The sequence below is a fragment of the Neomonachus schauinslandi genome, chromosome X (genome assembly GCF_002201575.2).
Source record: "Neomonachus schauinslandi chromosome X, ASM220157v2, whole genome shotgun sequence".
Classification (NCBI taxonomy): domain Eukaryota; kingdom Metazoa; phylum Chordata; class Mammalia; order Carnivora; family Phocidae; genus Neomonachus; species Neomonachus schauinslandi.
In genome coordinates this window covers 112,672,884-112,693,488 of record NC_058419.1, presented here as the reverse complement: position 1 = coordinate 112,693,488, position 20,605 = coordinate 112,672,884, and the positions used below count along the sequence as shown (strand labels likewise).

Genomic DNA, 20,605 nt, shown 5'->3' with positions numbered 1-20,605 from the left:
CCTGTTCATGGCCAAGAGATCGACCCTCTCTCAGGCCAGGACAGAAAATGAGATGACACGTAAGTTGCTTCAACTCTTAGTCAGTAGTCTGGAGGAGGGCATGACAGTGCTTGGCTAGAAAGCTACCTCTGTAGAACAAAGTGGAACCCCAAAATATGCCAGCTACCACGAAAAGCTTAATAAAATCAGGAACTTCTGTGACTTTTGTTGGCCGTGGTCTCTATCACTAGCCATTAAGAAAGTATAATACAAACTGATGTATGGAGCACTCTGTCCTTGGTGCCTCAAACGCGTTACCTCATGTGCTCGCGGACACTTTATTACTCCCATCTTACAGATGAAGAATGGGGGCAGAGAGATGAAGTGACTTGCCTGAAGTCACACAGCTAGAAAGGAGAAGTGGCAACTGGATCCAGACTCTGTAGCTCTAAAGTCGGCACTCCTACCTTCTACCCAGAGTCCCTAGCCACCCCCTGGCTTAAATGAAATTGAGGGCTCCCTAAATGCCCCATGCAATGTGCTAGGTGTGACAGATACAATGACCTTGACCTTGGCCCTAGAGCAATTTATGGTATAGTGGGATGGACAGAGACATACTTTCAGATGAATGAGGTGGGCAAAATGATACAGGTGTGCACATTGCCATGGGAGGGCCGGAGGCAGCTCTCAGCTTATGCTGGAGTCGTCACAGAAACCTCTCTGGAGGCGATGTTATTTGGAGCTAAATCTTGAAGCATTAGCCAGAGTAAATAAGGGGGAGGGGGTGTCAGGGCACTGAAGGGTGGACCCACAGAAGCTTATGCTGGGAACTGTCAACCTTCTGTGTTCCAGGAGCTTATCCACAGGGGTGAAGTGGGCAGCTCCAGTCACAGAGGTGGTCCAGAACCTGATCTCAGAGGCCAGAGACGGGATGCCTCTTCAGGGTGTAAGGATGTATCCAACACCAGGAGCTTTTGTGCAGCAGAAGAACATGGTAAGACTTGACTTTTACGAAAACTATTCTGGTGGAAGAATAGAAAAGAGATTGGAGGGGGTGGCTACAAATGGAGGCATGGTCCCCACCCAGTTCTGAGCCCATTTTAAACGTCTAGGCAAAGGATGATGTGGGCTGGGTCAAGAACAGTAAGTGTGGAGGAAAGGAATGGCGGATTTGGGGAATATCAAGGAAGCAAAGTGAGCAAGAAGGGATGTGGGAGGTAAGGGAGAGGGCAGAGTCATGGAGAACAGCCTCACATTTCTTGTTTGGGCAATGGGGAAGAGGGCAGCAGTAGAAAGTGTGCAACACAGTTGGATCTGGGGCAGGGGTGAGGAAGAGAGACGCTGCATCAAGTTTTAGGGATGATGAGTCTGAAGTACCTATAGGACCACCTATAGGACCTCCCTGCCATAAGGATGGCAGGGAGGATCTTGGGTGTTTGAGTCTGAAGGGCTGGACACTGAGATGAGTCAACACAATGAAGATGTTGGCAACAGTGAGGAGAGTGGATGAGGTCACCGCGCGAGGGCACGTGGGTGAGAACCATGGACATGGGCAGTCTGCGGCGGAGAGAAAGAGAAAGCAATGGAACATCAGCATCTCTGTCCAGGGAGGGCAAAGGATGACACAGCCAGGAGAAGGAAGAACATGGATGAGAGGCGTGTCAGGAATGCTAAGAAGGGAGAGGGGTAAAAGCACCCCAAGAGGTCAGCAACACAGGGCCTGAGAGGTGCCATGACTCCCTAGGTAATTACGGTCTCTTGTAATGTGAAACAGAAGCAGCACTTCCAGATGTTACAAAAAAGAAAAAAGACAGAGGGAGGGAAAGAGGAAGGAAGGAAGGAAGGAAGGAAAGAAGGAAGGAAGGAAAGAAGGAAGGAAGGAAAGAAGGAAGGAAGGAAGGAAGGAAGGAAGGGGCTTCAGTAAAACACTGATTAAAATTTCATTAATTTGGGGCGCCCAGGTGGCTCAGTCGTTAAGCGTCTGCCTTCGGCTCAGGTCATGATCCCAGGGTCCTGGGATGGAGCCCTGAGTCGGACGGGCTCCCTGCTCAGCGGGAAACCCATTTCTCCCTCTCCCACTCCCCCTGCTTCTGTTCCCTCTTGCTGTGTCTCTCTCTGTTAAATAAATAAAATAAAATTTTTTAAAAAAAATTCATTAATTTGGAAATGTTTAATGGCTCAAATGGATTCTGCTGGATTTTAACCTTCATGGTGGCAACAAGGGGTCTGAAGGGTAAATAAGTAGGACACGCAGGCCCCAAGTGAATTGTCTACGAGACAGTGTCCTGTTCATCTGGTGCTTGCACAGATCACTCGTGCCCGGGATCCAGAACAGGTCCAAAGCAGAAGGGCCTGACAGTGGCCGAGTCCACGGCAGGGTCCAGTATAGCCAAGAGGTGATAAATAAGAAAGTAAAGAAGGCACTCTGTGTTTCACTTCAGTAAGCAACTGTTGAAGCTCTCCCAGCTGCCCTGCACTGTGGGCCATGGACCGAGCAGTCCCTTCTACAACGTGGGTCTGTCTCAGGGAGCCTCCAGCCTAAGGGCCAGAACCTCGCTCGCTCATTCGGATGGGAGGGAGAGGCCTGCCCTAGAGACTCACTCCCCTGCAGTGGGAGAGCCAATGCCAGCCCTCGACCCAGGACACCCTGCAAAGCATCATGTCATTCCGGCCAGTCACCAATGGCCGGAACAATGACAGAGTCAAAGAGGGGTTTCCCCTGCCAGGTGCTTGATGCATTTTGAAAAGATCCCCATTGAAAACAGTGGCAGTAAAAAGGTCTCAGAGCTTCAAGAATGAGTCCTCCATTCCAGTTGCTCTCCCACTGACTGCCTAGTCTCATTCCCCAGCCACACAAAGAAAACACACTGTTCTCATCCACCCTCAAGGACCTCAGGAGCACCCATTCACTTACAAATAGTTGATAAGCTCTTTACCAATAATGTTATCCCTGTATAAACAAGATTCCCCCAAGGACTTCTGCCAGATAAGACCTTGTTAGCTGGTTCCCATTAGTCTGGTACTTGAAATCATAAAGCCGCATTCAAGAAAACATCACTTGTTAACAACAAACTTTTCATGCCGTATGCTGGCCCTGCCTCAAGGAAGACTGAATTCCTGGCGGCCTGTAATCAGGGGATGAGTGTTTGCTTTGTGGGGACAGTGCTGGGGTCCTTGACTGTTTCTCTGGCACTGGTACCCAGCCCCGCTCCTGGAGGAGAGAACCATAGTCAGGAACCTGGTCTCCTAATTCTGAGCTCACAGGTCATTGGGCCACATGCGCCCTGAATGTCCCCTCTACTCACAGAGAAAATGTAAAATGAGATAGTAGAAGGCACGCTGCCCTGTCATTCAGAGTCCGGGTGGAGAAGCTTCCGCACTGGTGGAGCCCCTCATCAGGCCTATTCAGGGCAAACCACTCGGAAGAAGGGATCCCAGATTCAAAGAAATGAGACAGGGGTTGATGAGGCTCCGAGGAAAGTTCTGACAGTAAAGAGAAACCTGGGAGAGTCAGGTTGGGTCCAAAGGGAAGTGAGGATGTATGAACAGGAAATAATGAATCAAAGATGTCAGGGCCCAGTGGGAAGTAGAGATACGTTACCAGAGTTATCTAACTGACCGAAGACGGGAAGGAACCACTGAGTTCTAGGAGGCTTTGCTGGAACCCACAGTTGGTTCCCAATTTCTATCTGGGGTTCCTTTATTATTTTTAAAAAAGATAACAGCATAAAGCTCAATAAATGAGATATAATTCATATACTGTACAATACACCCATTTAAAGTATATAATTTTTTTTTTTTTTTAGTATAGTCACAGGGTTGGACAAGCATCACCACAGTCGATTTGAGAACATTTCCATCACCTACCTGGAGTTCTTGATTCTACAAAGTAGATGGAGAAACTGGGAGAAAACCAACCAAGATGACAAAAGGACTACAAAGTAGGAGCTCAGAGAGTGCGAGAGGAGAAGGGACTCTTGAGTCCAAGGGAAGGAGGCTGTGGAAAGATCTGGTGTTTAAATAGGGAACTGCTAGGAGGAGGAGGTTCGGCCTTTGTTTCCATTAAGGACAAGCAAAAAACTGGGCTCAAGCGCATCAAGAAGGACTGAGGTGAAACCCAGGAAGAAAATCCACACCCAACTTCCTGGCAATGTTCGTAAACTCCTGGGTTATGCTGCCCTTGCAAATAAGACCGATGAACGCCATCACGGCAGGGGGTTTGAGCAACGGGTCCTTCCAGCTTCATGGTATTGGTAAAATGTGAGTCTTCCCTTCAGAACTGGCCGAGTGCCTGCCCTTTCTGTGAGGTGGAGTAGGTTCGCTGAACTCTGTTTTCTATTTTTTTTTTTTTAAGATTTTATTTATTTATTTGAGAGAGAGAGAATGAGAGACAGAGAGCATGAGAGGGAGGAGGGTCAGAGGGCGAAGCAGACTCCCTGCCGAGCAGGGACCCCGATGCGGGACTCGATCCAGGGACTCCAGGATCATGACCTGAGCCGAAGGCAGTCGCTTAACCGACTGAGCCACCCAGGCGCCCAGAACTCTGTTTTCTAGAGAGAAGTTTCCAGAGGGCCCTGTTAGATGCTGGATGAGTGATGGCCCTTTGGATGGATGAATGGGGCTTCCAAAGGATGGCTTCCTGGTCAGATCAGGCACGTGGTGATAAGCCAGAAAGTATGAGTGGGGTACAGAGACTACAGCTACAGATCTCTCTTCCTGTCTCTTGATTGAATTCATTCTTCAGAGAGTTTTTGAGCTCCTGCTGGGGACCAGGTATAAGTAAGACAAACCCTGGGAATAAAGCAGTGGTTCTCAACCAGGGGTGACTTTGCTCCCCAGGGGACTCTTGGCAATGCCCGCAGACATTTTTGTTGTCCCAACTGGGGCGATGGGGGACAGGTGGGAGGGGTGTTACTGGCATCTCAGGGGAGAGACCAGAGATACTGCGAAACATCCTACAGTGCCCAGGACAGTGCCCTACAACAGAGAATCATCCAGTCCGAAATGTTAATAGTGCCAAAGTGGAGAAACCTTGAGGTAAAGAAATAGGATTCAGTCCCTGCTTTCAAAGAATTTAGTCTGTTCATTGTGGTATTTCTTAATATGGCTTGAAATATGACCTAGTGAAAATTTCTACATTGGGAAAAACTCTCCAAGTTCCTTATTTGAAGCGATTATAAATAAAACTGAATTCCCAGTACCATTCAGGACTGAGAGCATGGGCCTATCGATGTAAAGGGGTTCGTTACATTCTTACTAATTGACTGGGTTATCAAACCTTAGACTTAAAAAATTATTTAAAGCAGAGGGAGGACAGTTTGCAGGTGACTTGCCATCTTTATCAGCAGAGTGAGCCTACACTTTTGATGTATCTAGAACGTAGTTGGACGGAAGATAACCTACAAGTTGGGTTAATATAGTAAACCTCAAGAGTTCATCTCCTTTAACTTGAACTCGTTCGTAATTTCGGCAGGGCATAGCTACGGTCTCACTTTGCTTAGAAATCCCCTGGTCTAACAACAGTTGCAGATGGATTATTTGCAACATTTTGGAATTAGTTCTTTCCAGCACTCATATATGCTACTTACTATAAAATCAACCGATATGTTAATTAAAATAAATACCAATTTATTAAAAGGGCACCCTAAGGACCTCAAATACACCCTATTTTGTTTTGCTGATGTGGGAGGTCAGTTATTTGACCTGGTGGTAGTGAGCTGTTCTGGAAAATTGCCTTTTTTATTTAATGAGGAGTAAAGGCGGCCAGAATGACCTCTAACGCTTTTTTCCCTGCTGTTACAAGTTTTCAGCTTAGCGGCTTTTGAGTGTGGGTTTTAGAGGCTTGGCATCGCCACCCTTCAGCTTGAAATCTCCCCTTTACAATTGTACCAAGTGCTCTGGGCATTCCAGTTAATTGGAATGGTTTCGAAAATAATTGAAAAAAAAAATCTGTAATTCAGACTCTTCGCTAATTCATACTGGTTTTTGCCCCCAAAGGATCCAAATTCCTGTGGGTTCATTGGGCTTCAAACCCAATATTTAAGAATCATTGCAAAGTACATATTTTTAAGTTGTTGATACTTAAAAACTGAAAGCAGAAAACTCTTCCGAGCCTCAATTTCCTCGCTTGTAAAATGGAATCTAAATCCTTTCCTGCTCTATTAATTATGGTATTTATGGAGATAATCACTGTATTGACATACTCTCTCAGTAATTGGCTACCTTTCCCTCCCTCCCTCCCTCCCTCCTTTTGTTTGGAGTTTTCACCCTTGCAGACAAACATGTTCATGCTTAAAGTATGAGAGTTTTGTATTTGAATCTAAACAAATCTTTGACCTCACTTTAGAATTTTCTACTCACTGTCAAGGACTTCCTTGGTCAGGATAGTAACTGTATCGTCTTTAAGTCTCTATTTTCCATCAGTTTTTATTTTGCCAGGAGGATAACTACCCCCAAATATGGATCTTTATGACTTGTTCCAATTTTTTATCATTTCTGAACTGAGGCCAGCTGAAGCCATCTTGACAAGTCTGAGCAAATATCAACATTCCTGGGGACTAATCCTATTTCCTAAAAGACCGAAAAGCTATTCTTTCAGCTGGTTGGCCCAAACATTTTTTTTTTTTTTTTTTTGAGAAGAAATGGGAAATTAAGTCACGAGAAAGTCTGATACAAATCCCGCCGAAACCTGAAAGCAGGTTAGCTGGAGACAGTTGTGAGGGGTGGGCGAATAAGGGAGCACAGCTCTTTGAATCAAGCAAAAAAATGATGGGGCCTGACTTTGCCCGTGGCCCCCTCTGTGACCCTTGTGGGGATCACATGTCTCAGGCGAGGAGCCGTGGTTCCAGGCTGATAATTCTTACATCAGGTTTGTGCGAAAGGCTGAAAACCTCTGACTGGGGAGGGAGCATGGAACTAAACCACCATGGAACCCTAGGCTCACCCTGGCCACAGCAAGAAGCCCTTTGTTCTCCTCATTCCCTGGCCTGTGGGCGGCCAAGTGGATTCCAGTTTCCATCAAAGGCAGGGGAGGGTGTCACTGCCCCAACAGCACGAGCCTGAGCCTGGTCGCTAGACAACGCTCTGGGGAGACCTCACGGACCACAGGGGGCAAACCTCCCCGCGCCACAGCGGCCCCCAGCCACACACGACTGGCAGGCCCTGGGGCTGGACGCAGCAAGGGCGGGGGAGGGGGGGAGGCCTGTTCCAGGGATCTGTCCCAGGGTGAGGGGCTAGGCCATGCCGACTCCCCACCCCGGTAGGCCGTGGAGCCAACAGTTCTCACCCAACCAGCACCAACAGCTGAAGAGAAACGGGGCACTTCCAGACACATCGAAGAGAAATTTGTGGCTTGAGGTTTATAATGTAATTACAGGCCGCAAATGCCTTCCTTTACCACCTATATGTCACTGAGCTTTAAGCACCTGCTTCTTCTATGGGCCAGATGGAGAATTCTGTTCCCCTGAAGCCAGGTAAGCAGCAGCTCCTGCGGTAGTAAGTACGCTGTGAAGACGGGGGCAGCACAAGCGACCGCGAACACGGGGGGAGAGACACCAGCAAGTCCCCGGGCGCATTTGGGTTGTCGTCTCCGAGACCAGAACACACATGCCACGCTCAGGAAACATGGCCAGCAACCCAGCACGGCAGTAAAAGTGGAAAAAAAGAGTGCCCTGTGTGGAGGCCAAAGGGCCAGGGTGTAACCAGTGCCGTGAAGTAGGAAAGAGAGAATCCATTCTGGGGGTAGAATCCAGGACCGGCTGAAACGGTAACCCTATCCACGGCGAGCCTGGTAATAAAAGAACAGTCTCGCAACTGCTTTTCCTCCTGTTCATGTTCTCAGTAACAGCTGGATGCATGCTAACTGCAAGACGTGCAAGAAAGAGCTCTAAGTTTAAAGGCAGGCACGCCGTAATCCGTCTCTCGCCAGCACAGCTTCAGACTCAGGTGTGATGTGCCACCTAGCAGGTCTATTTCCAACGTACACTCACGGTTCCTGATTTGAGTGGGGGGGTTCTGTGCTGTCACAGAAGAGCAGCGTACTGTTCCCTTCTTCCAGGCTCCTCGCTTCCGCCCAACGAGCAATGGCTCAGCCAGGGGTGTTCAGCCTCGGCAACCACTGACATTTGGGCCGGATCACCCACTGTGGTGGCGGGGGGGGGGGGGGGTGTTCCGTGCCTGTGGGATGTTTAGCAACGTCCCAGGTCTCTACCCACCAGATGCCGATAGCATCCCTCCCGCTACCCCACCCCACCCCACCCCACCCCCGCCAATCCCGGCTCTGACAACCAGAAGTGTCTCCGGGCATTGCCAGATGTCCCCGGGGGAGGCACCATCACCCCCAGTTGAGAACCACTGGGCTACACTAAAGAGGGGCGACTTTTTCTTTCCTTCCCGACCCCACTCCCGAGTATCTCTACCCCAGGCCAGGAACATGTCTGAGCCATCTCCTGATCCACCAGCAAAGGACTTACCTCTCGTTCTGAGTGGTCTTCAGTAATACTTTTGACTTGCAAGACTTTCAGTCATTCAGAACAATGCTCTTACTGCCTTTGAAAAGAAGGTCCTTTGCAGCTAAATTCTGGGAGGGGGTGGGGAGGAAGCAGGCAAATTTTCCTTTTAGACACATTTGTCTGTTTTAGTCTATAGAAGGCTCAGACAGAATTCTCCACACCTGGGGTCAATGGGAACTGGAAGGGACTTGAAGCTCGCCTCCCCACCCCTTCTCTGTGCCACATTTGTACAAATGAAGAAACCAGGGTTTCGAGGGGGATGTGACTTGCTCCAGGTCATACATATTTCCTAGTCTTCCTTTTATGGGGGCATAGGCCAATACAATTCTTCTCTGCCTGGTATGCCCGAAGAGCTTATAGGTCCCAAAGCACAGAGAACTTGTCGTGCTTTATAAGCAATGGTTTTGGCCAAACCACACCAGTTAAGGAATGCAAATTTTAAAAATGATAGAATGCTGCAACCAATTAGTGCAAACAAACATTTATTGTGAAATAGTCATCCTACCCTTTATTAGGTATTACATCATCAAAGCACTTTGTGGCAATGAAAATAGCTTTTTTTACCCCTCTGATTCACCCAATATTCCATTAAAGCTGCAAAAAATGTGCAATCTGCTTGAAAAATAGGTTGCTCTTATTTACTCATTTGTGAAAAGTCAAAAATTAAAAAAGAAAATGATACTAGCTTACAGGGCCTCTAGAGCCAATTCGCCTTCCCGCTTCCCAACTACTCCCCAAAATAATTAACAAAGATAATTTGTTTTAAATGCCTTTTTATAAAACCAATGCACCTTTCCCCATATTATAATCATAAAAATTTTAAAAAGCCATTATTTACTTTCTTGGAAAAAAGGTGGCCAGCCGTTGTTTTTTGATCGGGAGCATGTGTATTTCCTGGGAGTTCACTTTCTTTAACTTTATGCTCCGGTTTTTGACGGGTTTCCGAAGGGGCTCCGTGCTGCCCATGGGCTCTTCCCCTTGGCTGTTGATGTCATAGCCCTGAAGCACGGAGTCTTCTCTTTTGAAGGAGAAGTTTTTGGTGGACACGCCCGAGAGGCCTTTGACCTTGCCGCAGAAGATGGCAGGCACGGCGTCTTCCACCGAGACAATGACCTTGGCCGCCTGGGACTCGCTCACGGTCTCAATGTGATTTTCAGCCTTGACCTCGCCGCCGGGTTGGTTGGGCTGGCCGGGCAGCTGAGGGGGGTCGCTGCCGCCCACGTGGCTATCCATCAGAGCCAAGGCCCCGGGGGCCGTGGCAGGGGCAAAGGGCACTTCCATGCCACTGGGAAGTTTCTCAATCACGGCGTGACCTGGGCTGTCCATGGACCCGCTGCTGTCGTACAGTGTCTCAACGGGAGGCTCAGACTTTCGGTGGGCTGCCAGCGACAGGTCCAGGGCCGCATCTTCCTGGCAGATGGGGGGACTGACTTCGCCAGCCTTACTGAGCCAGGGCACCGACTTCATGGACAGATCCAGGGCCTCGTTCTCACTCCCCATCTTGATGACCGTGTGGCGGCTAAGCTGGAAGTATTCCCTCGGCTGCAGGATATCGAAGGGCTTCAGTTCCTCCTTCTCCAGGGGGGGCTGGGGGCCTTTAAAGGGGTGCAGGCCGAAGGAAGATGGCGGTTTGGGGAAAGCGGCGCTGAGCTTGGATTCAGGACTCTGAGGCACCGGGATGGGGATGGGGATGGGGACCGGCACGGGCAAGGGGACGATCACGGGGTAGGGCACCAAGAGGGTGGCCGGAGGGACCAGGGGGGACAGGGGGGAGTTAAAGGGCTGGGGGGGCACAGGGGCGTATCCAGGAGGAGGCTGGCAGGGTGGGGGGCCGAGAGCGCCCTGTGAGGGGAAGAGGTTCTGGAGCACGGCTTCAAATGGCAGCGTGGGCTCCTGCGGCTGGCTGGGGATCCGCAGGTCCAGGAGCTGGGGCTGGGCCTCGGGGTCCTCGGCCGCCTGGAACAGGTTGTTGTGGATGGCACTGGAGGAGCACGGGGCCTCCTGCGGCAGGACCAGAGGGGAGTTGAGGTGCTGGAAGACGTGCTGCTCCAGCACCACGGGCAGCTGCACAGGGCCCTGCGTGGTCATGACATACGCGGCATTGCCATTAGGGTTGAGCTCGGGCGCAGAGCTTCCCTCCACCTGCATGTGAATGGGCATCACCACCGGGCTCTCCCCGAGGCACAGGGGCTGCAGCACGGTGGCCGCCACCTTCAGAGCCATGCCGCTCTGAGACTCGGCCGGGGGGTTCAGGATGGATGGGGCCGGCACGGTCACCAGGGCCTTCTTTACCAGGTCAGTGGAGTTGATGTTCCAGGCCTCGGTGGTGATGAGCTGGGCCATGCCATTCTCCAGTCTGTTATTGGCCAAGGCAGGAGAGGAGTCGGTCATGTCCATGGAGAGGTTCTGGGACCGCAGATCGTCCATCACTCGGCTCTGGTGTCACTGGGCCTGCAACACAGAACGCGCGATGTGAAGCTTCCGTCGGAGACTAGTTATAATTGCCTTAAGTGCTCCCTCCACATCTTTTAAAAGTTTCCATATCTCGGTGAACGAGGGAGCACACCCATCTCTCTATGTATACATACGTGTTATAGATATTTCCTAATGTATACAAACACACCCAAATGATCAGCTGTGCACCGAAAGGCCCAATTTAACAGACGATTAAGCTATAAACACAGATGATGTAATGACTAAACAGCCAAGAGAGGTTAAACAGAGTATTTTTAAGCCCAATACTCAGCTTATATGTTTAGCCTTCGCCAAACAACAAGTTCCATTCCACGGTGCCGTACTGGACGGTTAGCATGTGTGCAGATCTGACTTGTTCAAATTCAGATGGGCAGCAAAGACTTACTTTACTTCGAGGACAAAATAAAATCCTGTCACGTTAGAACATTCTTTTTTTTTTTTTTTAATTAATGTATAACGTATTACTGGTTTCAGAGGTACAGGTCTCTGATTCATCAGTCTTATATAATACCCAGTGCTCCTTACATCACATGCCCTCCTTAATGTCCATCATTAGAACATTCTAGGAAAATGGAAGAGGACCATCCCAATTATGGAAAGCCTTTTAAAAACTCTTTATAGCAATAATTCTTCCCAGATTGGCTTGATGAAAAGAGCAGCAGTGCATTTCCACAAGCATCATCACAGTTGTCTCGTGGACTCCCTCTGACAAATGCCATCCCTCCTCCTCCCCATCACAGGAAAATCCACTCCGCGGAGCCGGGCGGACATGGGATAATTGCATGAACGCTCATCGGGCCCAGGGTCGCTTCCCCTAATCAGCTCATCCGTGTGACCCGTGACCTCTCCTAACTTCTAGCTGTCAAGAGGGGATGTTGCTGATTCTAGGGCTGGGGAAATGGAAGATTTGCTGATTCTAGGGCTGGGAAAATGGAAGATTTGTTGGAAACAAACATCCTCAAACGTGAGCTACTCTTCCCTGACATCCTCGGCACTTCTGGCCGCCTCCTAAGAGGCCGAAGGAACCCAGGGCGGGTGCTTCCTGGAGGAGGCAGGGCTGCCACAGCAAGATGGCTCTCCATGGAAACGCGTCCATATTTAGCCTCGTTGCCATGGAGAAGGCAGGCACCATGTCTAACTAGGGATCTGTGCAGCCCTGGAGTCTGGTTGGGCTCAATAATAATTCAATAATCCTCAGGCTCACCAGGCAGGCGTTGGGCAACTCAGATTCTTGACCTCACCTGTTGGAGCTGTCTAGACTTTAGCCCCGGGGTCACCTCACGTCCTCCTCTCCTCACCCCTAAATTACCAACACATCCGCCACAACAAGGAGAAGAGGCAGCCCAGCAGGCCATGGGAGTGGAAACGAACACACAAGGCCTCACTCCCGGAAGGCAGCTTTAACAAATGAACAAAGGTGTGATATTTCCAGACAATCAAAATGTGTCAAATGCATAGAACAAGGAGTTTCTCTGCAGCAGGAGGAGGGGACGGCAAGCGGAAGGATGCTATGTAAACAACTCTGTGGGTGATGCCCTCGGCAGGGTGGCACTTGGGTGCCTCTGAGGGAGGGCTCCAGAGCCTGACTCCCTAGAGCCAGGGTGTCCTCCAGAAAGCAGGAGGTGACCCAGCGTGCTGGCCAATAATTCTTTTAGGGCGGAGTAGGGAGGCAGCCCGCCCCAGGGAAGCTGAGAGGGCTTGCCCCAACCCAAGGGCCTGGATTTTCCTGAGAGGAATGCCCCCTGATGCAGCCCAGAGAATATCATACCTCCAACACACCATTGGTTCCCTCATTCCTGAAGGCATGCATGCATTCACTCATTCAATTAATTGATCTGCTGAATGCCTACTGCACACCGGCCCTTCACTGGGGGGGGCTAGAGATGCTGTCATGAGCCAGTCAGACAAGGTTCCTGCTTTAGCGGAGATTAGAGGCCAGCAGGGCACATGTCTTTGAACGGAGAGATTTGCTAGCATGAGAAAGCATCAAAGTTATGCGAGGAGGGGCACCAACATCAGCAGGATGAAGCTTTGTTGGCCACTCACTCGCAGCCCTGTAAAGGCCCCGAGAACCTGAGGTCTCCTCCAGAAGGGTCTGCCCTGTCCCTCACAGAGACCAAAACTCCCAGGGAGGGGTGAGAAAAGGCTACAGGGAAGCTGGGGTGGGACTGGTGAGGACAAGGACAGCAACAAGTAAGAGAAGATACCCATGGCCACCCATCTGAGGTGCCTTCTGATGGCCTCTGAGGCAACTCACCAGGAGAGGTCAAGACATGTTCTGTGCCATCTTTGGGCTTCCTGTGAGTTTAGGATTACCCAGCAGGAAGGCGCTTTCTTGTAACGGGCTGCACCTATCTGCCCTTCCTGACAAGATGGCCTCCCTCCGTCTCTGCTCCTTCACGCACCCCTGTCCCCTCTCAGACAGAGAAGGCAGGCTTCTCAATGCTTCTTCCCCCTGCTCCTGGCACACACCTTCCTCTCTGGTGCCAGCTTTCACCTCTTCCTGTGAAACCTCACTCCTCTCCCTGCCTGGTCCTGGTTCTAGGCCTCCTACTCGCCCAGAACCTTCCTGTTCAGAGCGTGAGGAGGGCACCTTGCCAGGACAGAGGGTCCCTGCTCCTTCCACAGATGGCCAGAGCCACAACTCACTGGGCATTTTCTATGTGCCAGGCCTCTGCCAAGAATGCTGAGAACTTTCCATGCATTACTTCACTCAATCCCCAGAACAACCCCATAAGAGGGGTCCTATAATTATGCTCATTTTACTGATGAGAAAACCGATTCCCTAGGAATGTTAGATGACTAGGATAAGGCACACTGAGGCTGGGATTAGAGTTCAGGGTTAATCCCAGGCTTCTTCTCCCAGTGGGAGCTGTGAGGGCCACCCTCCTTCATGCATTTGGTTTCTTGGCAAGAGCAGTCCTCTCCAGCCTTCCCTTCAACACCGAGCGCATGCGTCCGCAGAGCTGTGTAAAAGAGAGCCCTTGAGTATGAGATTTCCTCAGAGTGGTGGTGGCCAGTTCCTTTCCAGAAAATCATTGAACTATTTGCTTATTCTCTTTTGTCCGCCAGCGCCCTCCTCTGTCCCCCTCACCAGGGAAGTAGCTGAAGGGCCACCAGAGTTCCTGACTTTGGGGAATACAGCCCAGAGCCCTGTTACTGGAGGGCAGGAAGGTCGGCATCCTCTACACCTTGGCTTTCCTGAGACAGATGTCCCGTGGGCGGGAGGGCAACTCAGCACCTATGACTTACAGGGAGGCCTTTAGATCTCCTGCTGCGGACTCAGGTCTCTGGGAGCAGGGCTGGGGCAAAGGGGAAAGGAGGCACGGGCCCAATCTCACTTCCACGTCCTCCCACATGACAGCTTTGGACCCCCTCCCCTGACTACGCAGCCAAAGTAGGCCCCGTGAGCACCCCCAGTCCTTCCCTCAAGCACCATTGGCCTGCTGAGATGAGGCTTGCATTTGGCTACACCGGCAAAGGAACGGGTAGCCCTGCCTTCATCACGTACCCTCCTGCCTCCCAGGAAGGTTCTTCTCTTTCTCTCTGCTCTCCCTCCCCTGTCATTCATCCCGCCACTGGGTGCCCCAACTCTGAGTCAGCCGCTGGGAGCCCCGAGCACCCACAGTGCGGGCACAGAGGCTGGTGCTGCTGCCCGAGCCAGGGCGGGAGGCCCTAGCCATGCCCTGTGAAGACCAACCAGCTCATGAGATGGGGGTTCAAAGGGCAAGTCTCTACCCCCCACCCCAGCATGAGTGAGGGGGAGGCAGGTGCACTAGGGACCTCTTCAAAGCAAGAGGAATCACAGAAGCCACCAACTGATGCTCAAGTGGAAGGGCAGGAGTTCTTCAGAGATGACAGGCAACATTTTGTTCAGGTTTTTCAAAACATCTTTTGCAAATGGGTTTAAATGAGGCCATCCATTGGTCTCTGTCTTGCCCACGCCCATCATGACCAGGGTTGGGGTGGGGGGTGGGGGTCCATAAATGCAGTGTGGCCAGATGGGAAGTGGGCAGTTTGGATCTGTGGGTCACTCTCAATCTCTTGGCCCTTGGCCAGCTGCTGGAGCTGGAGGGTTGGGGTCCACCCCAGTACAGGCCACGTGCCCCCCAGATGGGAACTCTGGGGAAAAGTCTCAGGGCCCAGGGCTAATGAGGAGGTGAGGAGAGGCTGTCTGGGGCAGTAGTTAGGCTCAGAGACCTGTGGGGTCACAGAATGGTTATCTGAACCCCTCGTCTAGCTATCACCAAGATCTAAGTGTACCAGAGGCAGGTTCTCCCTAGGATCTGTGTCTCAGCCTGGAGCCCTCTTGAGCCTCTGCCCTTCCCCAGCCAACTCCTGCTCATTCATCACACTTGGGGTCTTATCCTCTGAGATCTCACCCCCACCTCACTGAGGTCCTACAGGACCCCAACTTGCCCTTGTCTGGTCCTGAGCTCCCCTCATACTTGGACTGCCTCGTCACTCATTTCTTCAGGAGCGAAGGACTGCCTCACTGTTCTCTCTGTATCTGGTGAATAGTAGGCGCTCGGGAAATGCTTTGTGAGTGAAGGGGTGCATGAATGAGCATTTAGGTCTTCCTGAGTCTGGTTTCTCCTGCCCAGCCTCTGGTTGCAGGCTCCCCATGTATACAATCATGGCACGTCAAGGCTAGCAGCGGTGTTCAAGCTCACATCTCCATCCTCTTCCTGACTCTTTTTACAGATGAGGAAACTGCGACCCAGAAAGTCTGACCAAAACTTGCCCAAGACCAGTTTTTACAAAAGTCCCCATGCTCTCACTGTGACAGAAGCAGAGGGTCAGGCCCCAGCGGCACCATGGAGGGTAACACAACAGCCAGCCACCTTCGCCAGCCAGCAGCATGACAGTGAGTCCACCCTGGGTTCCTGTGTCTCTCTGGCACTCCCAGGAAAAGAAAAGCGAAGTGAAGCTGCCTGTGTGCTGTTTTCCTTCTAAGGAGGTACATTCGGGAGGAAGCTGACCCGAGGCCTAACTCCCGGGCAGTCAGTTAGGGACCCGCCCCACATCTGCACCCCACCAGGTGCTGCTGCAAGCCATGCCTGCCTCTCAGGCCTCCTGCTTCCAGATTGTTGCCCTTGTGTCACCCTACGGGCCTCCTTACAGATTGACATTTATATAATGAGGATTTGTTTATGGCTTAATTTAAAAAGAAAAACACTTGAACACTCAGATAATTTAGACTAGTCTCCAGGTCCTAGAGTCCATCTAATTTCCTCATTATGGGCATTTATCACTCAGTCTCAATCTCTCTCTCTCTCTCTCACACACACACACACACACACACACACACACACTCTCACACTTCCAGACAGCCCAATCCCCTCAGCCCTAGTGCCCTCTGCCACACCCCAAATGATGCCGTGGGGCCCCCTGAAGAGCCTGCGCCAACGCAAACTGAAGGAACTCCAAAATGTGGCTGTGAACTCCACACTGACCCAAGACAGAGTCCTCAAGACCAGTTCGGGTACAGTCTGGGGTCTGAGCAGGGAATTTGGAAAAGACCCTGGAGCATGCCAGCAGTCCCTCTCAGAGGCCAGATCATCTTCTAGGGAGGGACTTAATTTTATTTTGTGAATTTAGAACATTTTCACCATAGACAACTACCAAGGTGATCACAAGGCTCTGGTCTGCAGAGCCCAGTGCCCCTGAGCAAACACTGTACAGCTGGGCATGGGGTATGAGGAGCAGAGGTTATTTAACATAGCAAAGCAACTCAAGCCAGGGACCACTGTCTGAGGTCACCGGAAGGCAAGCCCAGCCTCAGGGGACGTGATCTTAGTGACCCTGGGCTGGGTGGGCAGACTCCACCCCCAGGCCCTGGCCCTGCTCCTGAGTATGCCCCCTTTAGCCCCAACAGCAGGCAGATGTGACCTGCTCTCTTCTTCCATTGAAATTAGCCTCATCTAGATTTTTCTATCAAAATAAATTTCTTCCTCTAAAACATTCATTTAAAAAATATATCTTGATAATTCTCTTAAGATATGTGTTTTCCAACTGTAAAATATTGACAGCTTTGATTTTTCTGGAGCCTGTAGGCAGCTATCAATTATTTCAGGTTAAACCTGGATCGTCTATGTCCTTGCTGCTCAAGGTGGGGTCCCTGAAGCAGCTGCAGCAGCATCTCCTGGGAGCTCGCTAAAAAATGCAGGCTCTTAGGCCCCACCTCAGACTTCCTGAATCAGAATCTGCACCTTGACAGACTCCCCCCGGGAGGTTTGAGGGCAACCATGTTACAGTCTGACAAGTTCTGGCTTAGCGCTGGTTCTCAAACTTAGCTGCACATTAGAATCACTTGGGAGCTTTTAAAAACTACTGACGTCTGGGTCCCACCCCCCACCAAGACTCTGATTTAATTAGTCCGGGGCACAACTGGGGCATTGGGGTTTTAAAAAATTCCCTAGGTGATTCTAACATGCAGTCAGGTTGGGAACTCTTAATCCAGAGGCCAGAAGACAAGGCAGCTGTCGGCCAACCTTCTTAGTGACTGATCTGGCTTCGTGCTTCACAGAAAAAACTAAACCCATCAACCCAAGCTCCCTCAACTTCTCCCCAGCTCTCACAGTGTCTCCCCAAGTTCCCCTGCCCCTGGGAAAAGGTGACATGTCTCTCCCTCTTGCAAGACTGACTTCACAGAGACCTGTGCTAAGAATCCTGCCCTGCCAAGCACTCTCTATTCTGAGTTTATTTTCTGCTTTCGATCCAGTACTTCAACTACACCCTCAGTGACTGACTTACTTCTGTATAAAAATCACCTGCCACTTGCTTGGAATTACATGAGCAATGCATAATTTTCGTCCTTTAATCCAACGTGGATATGGTCTCACCATTCAGGACCTGATATGCACTAAATATCTAAGAAGTAATTCCAGCTGGGTAAAAAATGGTTTTGCTCTCCCCATAGGGTGTAATAATTGTTAGCTACTTGCCCCAGTGATTCAATGTTCTGAGCTTTAAACACCAGCACAGAGCCGATCTACTGGTGCTGTGAACATAATTACCACGTGAATGTGTTCCCAAATTAGTGACAATACAGAGAATACACAAAATAGTTGCCCGCCTTAGAGCTGACTGCCTTTCTTATCCAGAGACCCACACAGCCCTCCAAAAGAAATATGACCACCCTGGTGAGCTTTGGAAATGAGCTCCCCAACGTGTCACTTCATTTATGAAAACAGTGGTGGCCTCAGGGTCCAGGACTGAGTCTCCCCTTCAGTTAGATGGGCAGTGGCCATGGGCACTTGTGCAGAGCACAGCCTGCAAATCTCAGCTCTGATGTGACGCCAGTGAAACATGGCGGAGGTGGGTGAGTCAGGAGGAGCAAGCAGGGGACTCCAAGGTCTCCCTGGGAGCAAGGTAAGGTCACCATAAAACTCATTTATGTTCATTTTGCCATCTCATCCTTTTTATTCCCACTTTTCTATTTTACAGCATATGTAATAAATCAATACAGGAAGATATATAATTGTGTGTGTGTGTGTGTGTGTGTGTGTGTTGGGGAAGTGTGCAATTTTTTTTCTGGTAGGAGTACAAGTATGAACATCTTGCAAATCAGCAGGAGAGATGATGACATTCTCAAGGCCCAGCAAAACTTCCAGGGTCCCCCTTGCCTGAACAAGTCTTGGGGTCACTGGCCCAGTTTACCTCTCCATTTTGCCAAGCAGGAAGCTGAGGTTCAGAGGTTGAGTGAGGCTCAGAGGCTGTAGAGTACACCTACTCCCAGAGCTGTGCTCCTCCAAAAGCACAGCCCTTTACCCATTGCTTTGGTTTCAAAGTCCACTTGAGTCGAAGGGGTCCCTTGCTACCTCTCCAACGTAACCAGCACTGAACACCAAAGTCTGTGGGATGGTCTGATTCAACCATCAAAATGTCAAATATAGTTTGAAAGGTAAGGAGCTAGATAAAAAGAGATGGAGTAAACTCTTGAGTCCATGATACCTAATAAACAAGTTATTGAAATAGAAGAGATGAGATTCAAGACATAGACACACAGGGGTGCCTGGGTGGCTCAGTCGGTTAAGTGCCTGCCTTCAGCTCAAGTCATAATCTCGGGGTCCTGGGATTGAGCCCTGCATCAGGCTCCCTGCTCAGCGGGGAGTCTGCTTCTCCCTCTCCCTCTGCAGCTCCCCCTGCCTGTGCTCTCTCTCTCTGTCAAATAAATTAATAAAATCTTTTTTAAAAGGACACACACACACACACACACACACACACACACACAAGCTTTTCATGACCGTGGGAAAGTCATTTTATGTCCCTGGGACACAGTTTCTTCTTTTATGACTTGGGGTACTGCCCTGCTGTCATAGTGGGGAGGAAGTTAACTCAGGCCTCCCTCGAGTGAGTGGTGCCTGATGGGAAGGAGTCAAACTTGGCCTTCTAGGAACTGCTGCAGGGTCATGAAAGACGGGAAGTGTGAAGAAGAACTGGAAAGAAGGGAAGTGCACAAAGGGGTGGGGGTATGTCTTTCTGGGGCCACTCCAAGGGCCACTGAGAAGACTCACTCCCCATCCTCCCAACGGCAAAGGCCCCAGGGGGGATGACGGGCACAGCCTGGGGGGGAGGGACCACGAATGGTGAAGAGAGAAGTTCCAGTTCATCTTTTTTTTTTAAAAGATTTATTTATTGGAGAGAGAGAGGAGAGAGAGAGAGAGAGAGCATGTACGAGCAGGGGGAGGGGCAGAGGGAGAGGGAAAGAAGCAGACTCCCCTGCTCATGGGCTCGATCTCACGACCCCGAGACCATGACCTGAGCCAAAATCAAGAATCAGATGTCTAACCAACTGAGCCACCCAGGTGCCCCTCCAGTTCATCTTTGAACCAGGCCAGGGAAGACGTGAAGGCTGAAGGGAAGGGAGAAGGTACGGAGTTTTTTTCTGCTTCAGTCAGAGTATGCTTTGTCTCTCTTGGGACTCAACTGCCCATAGTCAGGCAGTGTCTGTGGGTTGAAGACTTCACAGCGCTGGCAAAGAACCTACCCCATGCCAAACATACCTACTCTGTGGTCTCTGCAGGGTCTCAGGTTAAGGCTGGGCCTCGCCAGGTAAAGAGTCAGTTGAAATGAGAAATATTAAAGCTGGACAAATCTGAAGATTACAGGGAAAACTTCACGACTAGAGCCAACAACTCACAGGCCCGGTTTTCGGTCGATGGCCTTTGCAGGGTTCCACTAGAGCACAAGAGAGATGGATCTGGGAGCCTGGCTGGCAAGGGCACCATGGGGTTGCCCAGCCTCCTTTCTTGCCCAGGTGGACGGCGTTAGATATCTTTGCATTTACGATCCCATTTCATACTCCCAATGACCTCTAGCCTGCCCACAAGGACCAATGGCAGCCCTTGGGCCATGCAGGACTGGGTGAGGACTAGAATAGGAACTCAGTGCCCCTCCATTCATGTATTTATTCTTTCAAAAACTATCGGAGCACCTACTGTGTGCCAGGCATGTCTTTCCTATTCCCCTACCCTAGTACTGTTTTCTCCATTGGCTTGTTGCCTTCTCTAGGAGCTCAATTCCCAAAGGATTAACCAATTGCTCTTCTCCCAGGGTTATCTGCTTCTACCAGGGCTCTTTCAAGGCCCACGTTTCCTGCAGAGGTAAAGGAGTAAGTCTCTATGGGAAGAACTCCA

At 50.4% G+C, this 20,605-nt stretch overlaps 1 protein-coding gene and 1 pseudogene across 1 annotated transcript in view; one reads left to right on the top strand and one right to left on the bottom strand.

Moving 5' to 3' along the window:
* Nucleotides 1–8,960: 8,960 nt before the first annotated feature.
* The window catches only part of RAI2 (retinoic acid induced 2), a 60,856-nt gene continuing 49,211 nt past the window's right edge, over nt 8,961–20,605 (bottom strand). Inside the window, exon 2 of the mRNA XM_021683679.1 lies at nt 8,961–10,940. Coding sequence (XP_021539354.1) covers nt 9,324–10,916 — 1,593 coding nt within the window. The 5' untranslated portion in view covers nt 10,917–10,940 and the 3' untranslated portion in view covers nt 8,961–9,323. The remainder of the gene's footprint in view (nt 10,941–20,605) is intronic.
* The window catches only part of LOC110574969, a 129,170-nt pseudogene continuing 124,905 nt past the window's right edge, over nt 16,341–20,605 (top strand).